Source organism: Kogia breviceps, chromosome 1 (assembly GCF_026419965.1).
Source record: "Kogia breviceps isolate mKogBre1 chromosome 1, mKogBre1 haplotype 1, whole genome shotgun sequence".
Taxonomy (NCBI): domain Eukaryota; kingdom Metazoa; phylum Chordata; class Mammalia; order Artiodactyla; family Physeteridae; genus Kogia; species Kogia breviceps.
In genome coordinates this window covers 36,743,562-36,756,311 of record NC_081310.1, presented here as the reverse complement: position 1 = coordinate 36,756,311, position 12,750 = coordinate 36,743,562, and the positions used below count along the sequence as shown (strand labels likewise).

The 12,750-nt window shown below is 39.5% G+C and overlaps 1 protein-coding gene across 4 annotated transcripts in view; it reads left to right on the top strand.

Moving 5' to 3' along the window:
• Positions 1-12,750, top strand: part of PLD5 (phospholipase D family member 5) — a 497,278-nt gene that overhangs the window by 390,469 nt on the left and 94,059 nt on the right. For all 4 annotated transcript variants that reach the window (XM_067044238.1, XM_067006473.1, XM_067005919.1 and 1 more), the window contains one exon: positions 12,465-12,592. In XM_067044238.1, the coding sequence (XP_066900339.1) occupies positions 12,465-12,592 (128 nt within the window). The remainder of the gene's footprint in view (positions 1-12,464; positions 12,593-12,750) is intronic.

Below are 12,750 nucleotides of genomic sequence, written 5' to 3'. Positions count from 1 at the left end.
TTCTAGAGGAGGATTCACATTTTAAAAAATGTGTATATGCAGTCAACTTGATTCCCCAAGGTAGTGACATTAATTTCCAATTCATTGTGACATTATACTTTTTTCTTTAAGTATTTTTTAATTAATAAATAACTTTTAGTTAATATTTTCATTTTCTCTGTTAAATTTCAATGGATTATTTTCTTCATTGACATTATGCATGCACAAAATAAAGTACAATATTATCTGGTTAATACCATAAGAATAACAGTAAAGTAATAGAACTGCTCTAAAACCAGGAGCATTCTCTATTAAATGTCAACAGAGCATCTCTATTAAAGCTCAAAGGATTAATAAGTAGTTTGGGATTTCCTGATTCTCAATGTTTTACTTCTCAAGAAGGAAGTAAAACAAGGGGATTATCCACACCACTTTATCTTGATTAGTGCAGTGGATTAGGACTTCACCACCACCACATCAGCGCATTTGTAGCTTTTTTAAAGATTTAATTGGACTTCTTAGATATTGTGAAAGTAATTGATAAAGCAATTATAGAAACAAGTACATCCTCTTGACTTATCATGTTTGCATATAAAAACATTATTTTGAGGGGCTTCCCTGGTGGCGCAATGGTTGGGAATCCACCTGCCAATGCAGAGCACATGGGTTCAAGCCCTGGTCCAGGAAGATCCCACATGCCATGGAGAAACTGGGCCCTATGTGCCACAACTACTGAACCTGTGCTCTAGAACCCATGAGCCACAACTACTGAGCCCACTTGCCACAACTACTGAAGCCCATGAGTCTGGAGCCCATACTCCACAACAAGAGAAGCCACTGCAATGAGAAACCTGTGCACTGGTGAAGAATGGCCCCCACTCGCCACAAGCAGAGAAAAGCCCACGTGCAGCAATGAAGACCCAACACAGCCAAAATAAATAAATAAATAAATAAAATAAAATAAAATAATTAAAAAATAATTTTTTTAAAAAACCATTATTTTTAATTGCTAATAATTTCTGTTAACCATCAGTTATACATGTAAACGATCAGGCTGAAAACAGGAGGAACTGCAGAAATCCAGAGCTACCAACAACAACCTTGCACAGCAACCAGCCAGTGGTCCTGGTGTGTCACTGTTGCTGTGATGTGCATCTCTCACTTAGCATCCTGAGGCATCTGCACAGTAGATCACTGGCTGCAGAGAGACCAACAATATTTTTCTCTATTAAAAATGAAACATAGGAGAATGAAAATTGATTAATCAAACTTAACAAAAACCTTTTCAAAGCTGTTGAAAAAAGGTGTTTATCTGAATCAATAAAGATATTTTTAAAGATATTTTGTAATCTTATAAGTCTACAACATTTACTTCATAAAAATGTGTGTAACCATCTTTGCCAATCAAAATTCTAGCATAATAGCATGTAATAAACTCAAATTTGGTTTGTGCACTTAATACTACCACTTCAATAAATGGTGCATTAAAAACTTTTTTTGTAGTTAAATATGTTTTACAGTCAGAAAATACTGGATTTTAACCATCTCTTTCTAATACATAAAAAAAAATAGGATGAGGATAATTTCTATAACCAACAAAAAAGTAATTTAGAAGTGCATGTAAAATAAATTATTTTAAGTAAAATATTGAATAATATGATTTTAATAAAATGAGGGACAGTTGGATATGACTAAATATATATTTATAAATATATAAATTATAGTTATGTAACTATATATGTAAATGAAGGTATAAATTAAGATAAAGCATTTATCTTCAGGGATAAATGGGGATTAGATTTAGATAGAGATGAATAGATATTCCTTAATGTGAAAGTGATATTTCACAAACCATATGAAGACAAATATTTTTCCAGATGTATCATCAAATATTTTCAATTGATTTTCTTATACCATGTCCAGTAGTTTGTAGGGAAAAAAACGACATACCATGTGGGATCGTTGTAACAGCTGTCTTGGCCCTGGGCACACAGAGGTGTTCAGTAAATGGGAGTTACTGTTATTACACATTGCTTGATCTCTACACACAGCTCTGCTGGCCTTGTAGCTCTGGCCCTAGCAGAACTGTGAAGCCATCACTGTCTTTCATGCTCTCGGCCTTCACTTGGGGTTCCCTAATAAAGAGATGGGGAAACTCCTTTTTTTATCTTTCAGATATTCAGTGCCCCCTTGCTATCTGAAGATCAGGGATGGAGCAGATCCTGATCATTTTAAATTTTGCACTTTATTTGGTATGCTTGAATTTGTTTTTTGTTCTTCCAGTTTTATTGACATATTGACATACAGTACTATATAAGTTTAAGGTGTACAGCATAATGATTTGACTTACATGCATCATGAAATGATTATAACAGTAAGTTTACTAAACATCTATCATTTCATATAGATACAAAATTAAAGAAATAAAAAATGTTTTTCTTGTGATGAGAACTCTTAGGATTACGCTTTTAAATACTTTCATCTCTAACATACAGCAGTGTTAATTTATCATGTTGTACATCACGAGTACTTATTTATCTTACAATTGGAAGTTTGTACCTTTTGACTACCTCCATCCAGTCCCCCGTGCTTTTGTCTTTTATCCTTCCTACTACCTTTATATATTGCTTATTTATGACCTTTACTATATATTTACCTTTGCCAATGAGATTTTTCCTTTCATAATTTTCATGTTTCTGGTTGTGACATTTTCTTTTTCTGTTAGAGAAGTCCCTTTAATCTTTCACTATAAAGCTGCCTTAGTGGTACTGAACCCTTTTAGCTTTTGCTTGTCTGTAAAACTTTTGATCTCGCCATCAAATCTGAATGAAAGCCTTGCCAGGTAGAGTGTTGTTAGTTGTAGCTTTTTCTCTTTCATCACTTTAAATATATTGTGCCATTCCCTTCTGGCTTGCAGAGTTTCTGCTGGAAATTCAACTGATAAACTCATGGGAGTTCCCTTGTGGATAACTAACTTGTTGCTTTTCCCTTTCTGCTTTTAATATTCTCTCTATCTTTAATTTTTGCCATTTTAATTACAATTTGTCTTGGTGTGGTCCTCTTTGGGTTGATCCTGTTTAGGACCCTCTGTGCTTCCTGGACCTGGAAACCTGTTTCCTTCCCCAGGTTAGGGAAGTTTTCAGCTATTATGTCTTCAAATATATTCTCTGCCCCTTTCTCTCTCTCTTCTCCTTATGGGAACCCTATTATGTGAACATTAGGTGTCTTGTAAATGGTCCCCACTTCTTATTATTCTTTTTTTCTGTTCAGCTTCAGTGATTTCCACTACCCTGTCTTCCAGCTTGCTGATCTGTTTTTCTGTATCATTTAATTGACTGCTGATTCTTTCTAGTGTATTTTTCATTTCAGTTATTGTATTCCTCAGCTCTGTTTGGTTCTTTTCTTATATTTTCTAACCTTTGTTAAACTTCTCATTGTGTTCATCCATTCTTCTCCTGAGTTCTTTGAACATCTTTCCAACCATTACCTTGAACTCTTTCTTGGGTAGATTGCCTATCTCCACTTCACTTAGTTCTTCTGGGGTTTTATCTTGTTCCTTCATTTGGAACCTATTCCTTTGTCACCTCATTTTTCCTAATTTGCTGTTTGTACTTCTATGTATTTGGCAGTTTGATTATGTTTCCCTGCCTTGGAGAAGTAACCTTTTATAAGAGATGTTCTATGCATCCCAATAATATACTCCCCTTTGGTCACCAGAGGTAAATGCTCTAGGGGTCCTCCCTATGTGGGCTGTGCAGGTTTTTCTGTTATGGCAGACTGACTACTGTGGGCAGTCTGGTAGGTGTCTGGCCTCCAGTTTGGTTGGTTTCCAGGCCCCCCCTTGTGCAGAAACTACTGGCTACTGGTTGGGGAGACCAGGTCATGAGGCTGCTGCCTGCAGGGCCTTGGAGGTCTTGGACCTGGTTTTGTTCTGCTGGTGGGCAGGGCTGTGTCCTAATACAGGAGGCTGCTGGGATGTGATGGTGCTTGGACTTATGTCTGCCTGCTGGTGGGCATGGCCATGCCCAGGGGATTGTGGGGCTGGTGCCTGCCCATTGGTGCATGAGGCCAGATCCTGGGGCTAGTGCTGGTTCACTGGTTGGCAGAGCTTGTGTCTCTGGGTACAGGTCCCTGGTGGTCATAAGGCTAGTGGGCAGGGCTTGGTCCTAGAGCCCTGGAGCCTCTGGTGGACAGGGCTGGGCGCCACAGTGGTTCTGGGCTCAGGGGACTTAAGACAGCAGGCCTGCTGGTGGGTGGAGCTATGCCCCTGCCTGGCTAGTTCTTTGGCCTGAAGCATCACAGTACTGGTGCTGACCATCCAGTGGGTGAGGTCAGTTTCCAGTGCTAATAAGCTCAAGGGAGGATTCCAAAACAACTCTTGCCAGGAATGGTGTCCAAGTGGCAGATAAAGCTCCCCAAAATGGCTGCCACCAATGTCTTTCCCCAGGGTGAGCTCCAGTTACCTCCTGCCTCTCCTGTAGACTCTCCAGGATCAGCAGGTGTATCTGAACCAGGCTCCTTTCAAATCACTTCTTCTGCCCTGGGTCCTAGAGCATGTGATATTTTGTGTGCACCCTTTAAGAGTGGAGTCCATATTTCCCACAGCCCTCTGGCTATCCTGAAAGTAAGCCCTTCCAGCCTTCAAAGCCAAATGCTCTGCAAGCTTGTCTTCCTGGTGCAGGACCCCCAGGCTGGGGAGCCTGATTTGGAGCTCAGATCACCTGATCATTGGGAAGAACCTCTGCAGTTGTAATTATCCTCCCTTTTGTGGGTCATCCACCCCAGGGTATGGGTCTTGACTGTACCATCCCTCCTCCCCTCCTACAAGTCTCATTGTGGTTCCCTCTTTATATTTTTAGTTGTGGATGTTTTCTGCTGGCCTTCTGATTTTTCTCATCAATAGTTACCCTGTAAATAGTTGTAATTTTGGTGTGCCCTTGAGAGGAGGTGAGCTCAGGGTCTTCCCAGCATTTTGGCCACAGCCAGGTATGCTTGAATTTGAATCAACCACTTTTGCTCTTTTGTCCATAACTTCACATAACATTTGGTATAAGATATTCAGTAAAAGTGTATTGAATACTTTTAGGCATTAATAAGTAACTGCAGATACTCTGGCTACAGGAATACACAGGCCTGTGGTCCCTGAAATCACACTCTTTAGGCTAAACTGCCAAGTAAATTAACATAGTACTTTTAGGGAGATGGCTATGCAGTGTGGGATAGAGAGGTTGAAAGGGGTAATCCTTAGTGGGTCCTTCAGATAGGCTCAGTGTCCACTCAGGTGGGCCAGTGGGCTGGGGCTCAGGACCTGAGCAAGAATAGGTGGGGAGTCTAAGAGCTAATAAATAGTCCAATGCACATATCCCAAGCCAGGAAGTGAGAGCCAGCCAATGAGGTGCCCATATGTGTGTGGGTTTATCTCTGGGCTTTCTATCCTGTTCCATTGATCTATATTTCTGTTTTTCTGCCAGTACCATATTATCTTGATTACTGTAGCTTTCTATTATAGTGTGAAGTCAGGGAGTCTGATTCCTCCAGCTCAGGATTGCTTTGGCTATTTGGGGTCTTTTGTGTTTCCATACAAATTGTGAAATTTTTTGTTCTAGTTCTTTGAAAAATGCCATTGGTAGTTTGATAGGGATTGCACTGAATCTGTAGATTGCTTTGGGTAGACAAGGATATACAGTGGAGAAAGGACAGCCTCTTCAATAAGTGGTGCTGGGAAAACTGAACAGCTACATGTAAAAGAATGACATTAGAACACTCCCTACCACCATACACAAAAATAAACTCAAAATGGATTAAAGACCATTGCTTTGGGTAGTATACTCATTTATCACAATGTTGATTCTTCCAATCCAGAAACATGGTATATCTCTACATCTGTTTCTTTCATCTTTAATTTCTTTCATCCATGTCTTATAGTTTTCTGCATACAGATCTTTTGTCTCCTCAGGTAGGTTTATTCCTAGGTATTTTGTTCTTTTTGTTGCAATGGTAAATGGGAGTGTTTCCTTAATTTCTCTTTCAGGTTTTTCATCATTACTGTATAGGAATGCCAGAGATTTCTGTGCATTAATTTTGTACCCTACTACTTTACCAAATTCATTGATTAGCTTTAGTAGATTTTTTTGTAGCATCTTTAGGATTCTCTATGTATAGTATCATGTCATCTGCAAACAGTGACAGTTTTACTTCTTCTTTTCCCATTTGGATTCCTTTTATTTGTTTTTCTTCTCTAATTGCTGTGGCTAAAACTTCCAAAACTGTGTTGAATAATAGTGGTGAGAGTGGACATCCTTGTTTTGTACCTGATGTTAGCAGAAATGCTTTCAGTTTTTCACCATTGAGAATTATGTTTGCCATGGGTTTGTCATATATGGCCTTTATTATGTTGATATAAGTTCCCTCTATGCCTACTTTCTGGACAGTTTTTATCATAAATTGGTGTTGAATTTTGTCAAAAGCTTTTTCTGCATCTGTTGAGATGATCATATAGTTTTTATTCTTCAATTTGTTAATATGGTACATCACATTGATTGATTTGCTTATATTGAAGATTCCTTGCATTCCCGGGATAAACCCCACTTGATCATTTTGTATGATCCTTTTAATGTGCTGTTGGATTCTGTTTGCTAGTATTTTGTTGAGGATTTTTGCGTCTATGTTCATCAGTGATATTGGTCTGTAGTTTTCTTTCTTTATTAAGTCTTTGTCTGGTTTTGGTATCAGGATGATGGTGGCCTCATTGAATGAATTTGGGAGTATTACTCCCTCTACTATATTTTGGAGGAGTTTGAGAAGGATAGGTTTTAACTCTTCTCTAAATGTTTGATAGAATTCACCTGTGAAGCCATCTGGTCCTGGGCTTTTGTTTGTTGGAAGATTTTTAATCACAGTTTCAATTTCGTTACTTGTGATTGGTCTGTTAATATTTTCTATTTCTTCCTGGTTCAGTCTTGGAAGGTAGTGCTTTTCTAAGAATTTGTCCAATTCTTCCAGGCTGTCCATTTTATTGGCATATACTTGCTTGTCGTAATCTCTCATGATTCGTTGTTCTCCTGCAGTGTCCGTTGTTACTTCTCCTTTTTTTTTGTGGTACGCGGGCCTCTCACTGCTGTGGCCTCTCCCGTTGCGGAGCACAGGCTCTGGATGCGCAGGCTCAGTGGCCATGGCTCATGGGCCCAGCCGCTCCGTGGCACGTGGGATCCTCCCAGACCAGGGTACGAACCCGCATCCCCTGCATTGGCAGGCAGACTCTCAACCATTGCGCCACCAGGGAAGCCCTTACTTCTCCTTTTTCATCTAATTCTACTGATTTGAGTCTTCTCCCTTTTTTCTTGATGAGTCCAGCTAATAGTTTATCAATTTTGTTTATCTTCTCAAAGAACCAGCTTTTAGTTTTATTGATCTTTGCTATCATTTCCTTCATTTCTTTTTCATTTATTTCTGATCTGATCTTTATGATTTATTTCCTTCTTCTAACTTTGGGGTTTTTTGTTCTTCTTTCTCTAATTGCTTTAGGTGTATGATTAGGTTGTTTATTTGAGCTGTTTCTTGTTTCTTGAAGTAGGATTGTATTGGTCTAAACTTCTCTCTTATAACTGCTTTTGCTGCATCCCATAGGTTTTGGATCGTCGTGTTTTCGTTGTCGTTTGTTTCTAGGTATTTTTTATTTCCTCTTTGATTTCTTCAGTAATCTCTTAGTTATTGAGTAGTGTATTGTCTAGCCTCCATGTGTTTGTATTTTTTACAGATTTTTTTCCTGTAATTGATTTCTAGTCTCATAGTGTTGTGGTTGGAAAAGATGCTTCATACGATTTCAATTTTCTTAAGTTTACTGAGGCTTGATTTCTGAACCAAGATATGGTCCATCCTGGAGAATGTTCCATGAACACTTGAGAAGAAAGTGTATTCTGTTGTTTTTGGATGGAATGTCCTATAAATATCAATTAAGACCATCTTGTATAATGTGTCATTTAAAGCTTGTGTTTCTTTATTTTCATTTTGGATGATCTGTCCATTGGTGAACATGGGGTGTTAAAGTCCCCTAGTATTATTGTATTACTGTTGATTTCCCCTTTTATGGCAGTTAGCATTTGCCTTTTGTACTGAGGTGCTCCTATGTTCAGTGCATAAATATTTACCATTTTTATATCTTGTTCTTGGATTGATCCCTTGATCATTATGAGGTGTCCTTCTTTGTCTCTTGTAATAGCCTTTATTTTAAAGTCTCTTTGTCTAATATGAGAATTGCTACTCCAGCTTTCTTTTGATTTCCATTTGCATGGAATATCTTTTCTATCCTCTCACTTTCAGTCTGTATGTGTCCCTAGGTCTGAAGTAGGTCTCTTGGAGACAGCATATATATGAGTCTTGTTTTGGTATCCATTCAGCCAGTCTATGTCTTTTCATTAGAGCATTTAATCCATTAACATTTAAGGTAGTTATCGATATGTGTGTTCCTATTACCATTTTTCATTCTTTGTTTTGGGTTTGTTATTGTAGGTCTTTTCCTTCTCTTGTGTTTCCTGCCTAGAGAAGTTCCTTTAGCATTTATTGTAAAACTGGTTTGGTGATGCTGAATTCTCTTAGCTTTTTCTTGTCTGTAAAGCTTTTGATTTTGCCATAGAATCTAAATGAGATCCTTGCTGGGTAGAGTAATCTTGCTGTAGCTTTTTCCCTTGTATCACTTTAAATATGTCCTGCCACTCCCTTTTGGCTTGCAGAGTTACTGCTGAAAGATCAGCTGTTAACATTATGGGTATTCCCTTGTACGTTATTTGTTGCTTTTCACTTGCTGCTTTTAATATTATTTCTTTGTGTTTTATTTTTGATAATTTGATTAATATGTGTCTTGGCGTGTTTCTCCTTGGATTTACCTGTATGTGACTCTCTGCACTTCCTGGACTTGATTGACTATTTCCTTTCTCATATTAGGGAAATTTTCAACTATAATCTCTTCAAATATTTCTCAGTCTCTTTATTTTTCTCTTCTTCTTCTGGGACCCCTATAATTCGAATGCTGGTGCATTTAATGTTGTCCCAGAGGTCTCTGAAACTCTCCTCAATTATTTTCATTCTTTTTTCTTTATTATGCTCTCTGGTAGTTATTTCCACTGTTTTGACTTCCAGGTCACTTATCCATTCTTCTGCCTCAGTTATTCTGCTATTGATTCCTTCTAGAGAATTTTTAATTTCATTTATTGTGGTGTTTATCATTGTTTGTTTGCTCTTTAGTACTTTTAGTTCCTTGTTAAACATTTCTTGTATTTTTTTCCATTCTTTTTCCAAGATTTTGGATCATCTTTACTATCGTTACTCTGAATTCTTTTTCAGGTAGGCTGCCTCCTCATTTGTTTGGTCTGGTGGGTTTTTCTGTGTCTTCTCATTTTGCTTAGCTTACTGTGTTTGGGGTCTCCTTTTCGCAGGTGCAGGTTTGTAGTTCCCATTGTTTTTGGTGTCTTCCCCCAGTGGGTAAGGTTGATTCAGTGGTTTGTGTAGGCTTCCTGGTGGAGGGGACTGGTGCCTGTGTTCTGGTTGATGTGGCTGGATCTTGTCTTTCTGTCGGGCAGGACTGTGTCCTGTGGTGTGTTTTGGGGTGTCTGTGAACTTATTATGATTTTTGGTATCCTCTCTGCTAATGGGTGGAGTTTTGTTCCTGTCTTTCTAGTTGTTTGACATGGGATGTCCAACGCTGGTGCTTGCTGGTCGTTGAGTGGAGCTTGGTCTTAGTGTTGAAATGGAGATCTCTGGGAGAGCTTTTGCTGATGATACATGGTCCCAGGAGGTCTCTGGTTTACCAAAGTCCTGAACCCAGCTCTCACCTCAGAGGCTCAGGCCTGACAACCGGCTGGAGCACCCAAACCCTGTCAGCCACACAGCTCAGAAGAAAAGGGAGGATAAAAAGAAGGAAGAAAAAAAAGAAAGAAAAGAAAATAAATAAAGTTGTTAAAATAAAAAAATATTATTAAACTAAAAAAGTAAAAAAAAAAAAAAAAAAGAAAGAAAAAACAAAGCAACCAAACCAATAAACAAATCCACTGATGATAACAAGCACTAAAAACTATACTAAAAAAAAAGAAAACAACGGACAGACAGAACCCTAGGACTAATGGTAAAAGGATACCTATACAGACAAAATCACAAAAAGGAGAATACATATACACACTCACAAAAAGGGAGAAAGAAAAAATATATATATATATATATAAAGGAAGAGAGCAACCAAATCAATAAACAAATCTACCAATGATAATAAGCTCTAAATAGTAAACTAAGATAAACATAAAATCAGGAACAAATTAGATGAAGAAAGCAAACCCCAAGTCTACAGTTGCTCCCAGAGTCCACCACCTCAATTTTGGAATGATTCATTGTCCATTCAGGTATTCCAGAGATGCAGGGTACATCAAGTTGATTGTGGAGATTTAATCCACTGCTCCTGAGGCTGCATGGAGAAATTTCCCTTTCTCTTCTTTGTTTGCACAGCTCCCGGGGTTCAGCTTTGGTTTTGGCCCCACCTCTGCATGTAGGTCGCCCTCTGGTGTCTGTTCTTCACCCAGACAGGAATGGGTTAAAAGAGAGGCTGATTAGGGGGCTCTGGCTCACTCAGGCTGGGGAAGGGAGGGGTATGGAATGCGGGGTGAGCCTGTGGTGGCAGAGGGTGGCATGATGTTGCAACAGCCTGAGGCACACCACGTGTTCTTCCAGAGAAGTGTTTCCTGGATCACAGGGCTCTGGCAGTGACAGGCTGCACAGTCTCCCGGGAGGGGTGGTATGGATAGTGACCTGTGCTTCCACACAGGCTTCTTGGTGGCTGCAGCAGGAGCCTTAGCATTTCATGCCCAACTCTACTGTCCACGCTGATAGCCACATCTCGCGTCCATTTCTGGAGCTTGTTTAGGCGGTGCTCTGAATCTCCTCTCCTCATGTGCACTGAAATAATGGTCTCTTGCCTCTTAGGGCATGTCCAGACTTTCTCCCGGACTCCCTCCCAGCTAGCTGTAGCACACTAACCCCCTTCAGGCTGTGTTCACACAGCCAACCCCAGTCCTATCCCATGCATCTGACCTCCGAAGCCTAAGCCTCAGCTCCCAACCCCCACCCATCCCAACGGGTGAGCAGACAAGCCTCTCAGGCTGGTGAGTGCTGGTTGGCACTGTTCTTCTGTGAGGGAATCTCTCCACTTTGCCCTCTGCACCTCTTTTGCTGCCCTCTCCTCCATGGCTCTGAAGCTTCCCCTGCCCACCCCCTGTCTCCACCAGTGAAGGGGCTTCCTAGTGTGTGGAAACATTTCCTCCTTCACTGCTCCCTCCCAAAGGTGCAGGTCCCATCCCTATTCTTTTGTCTCTGTTTTTTTCTTTTTTCTTTTGCCCTACCCAGGTATGTGGGGAGTTTCTTGCCTTTTAGGAAGTCTGAGGTCTTCTTCCAGTGTTCAGTAGGTATTCCGTAGTTGTTCCACATGTAGATATATTTTTGATGAATTTGTGGGGAGGAAGGTGATCTCCACGTCTTACTCTTCTGCCAACTTGAAGGTCCCCCCATATATGTTCCTTTTGAGAAGCTGTAAATGCATAGTCCTGAGGCAGCAGTACATAGCAGCTTGACAACTGATTATGACACATCATGCATAGAACAATTGGTTAAATTCAGATCTTAAAGTGAATTTTTTGGTTTTAATAGTAGTCTGGGTGACCTAGTTGACCTTGCATCTCTGTAAGGCTTGAATAACCCCATTACTTATATTAAGAACTATCAGATAAAGAAAGGCTAGGAAGAGACCAAATCCAAATTAAATAATGAAGAGGGAGACAAAGAAGTTAAGGCAAGTGAAAGGGTAAAAGGTGAAACTAACATACAGAAAATATAGGAAGGCCAGTTCCTATAAACAACAAGGATTTACTGTATAGCACAGGGAACTATATTCAATATTTTATAATAACCTATAATGGAGAAGAATCTGAAATATATATATATGTATATACATAACTGGATCACTTTGCTGTACACCTGAAACTAACACAATATTGTAAATCAACTATACTTCAATAAAGAAAAAGAAGGCCAGTTTCTTATTGAGGAAAGGCATATTACTAAGCAAGATTGATCTTTTATTGATTGCAAAATTGTATGAAAATTATCCCAAAAGTAAAAGAAAAAAGAGCATGGCACATCTATCTCACCATTTGAGTGATAAATCAAGGAGTGGGGATTTGAGTCAGATCTGACTTGAGAAGCCATGATCTTGTCACCATGTGGAGCTATACATAGAGAAAATCTTATTCTTTTTTTTTCCCTTTGTATTCTCTTTGGGAATAAAGTAACTCCTTGGGTCCTCTGTGCACTAAACTAATCTAAATATTTGGCTTCCCTGAATGACAACTGTGATGGATGCAAACCATGAGTATTTCTTCTGGTAGGTGACTGACTGCATGTTCATGGCCTTGACACAGAGGCTGACTGGGATTTCCTTGAACTCCTAGGAGCTGAGGTGACCTACATGAACATGACTGCCTACAACAAGGGCCGGCTGCAGTCCTCCTTCTGGATTGTGGACAAACAGCATGTTTACATCGGCAGTGCTGGTTTGGACTGGCAGTCCCTGGGACAGGTAATCTTTTCATTACATAAAGTCAGTGTTCTGTCAGCATCAAAACTACCACCTCCAAAAAAAAAAAAAAAAGAAAACACAACAAAAAAACCTACCACCTCCATAGAGCATTCAGTCACCTACCAGCTTGTGGTTGAGGGAAATTAAACCTACAGCTT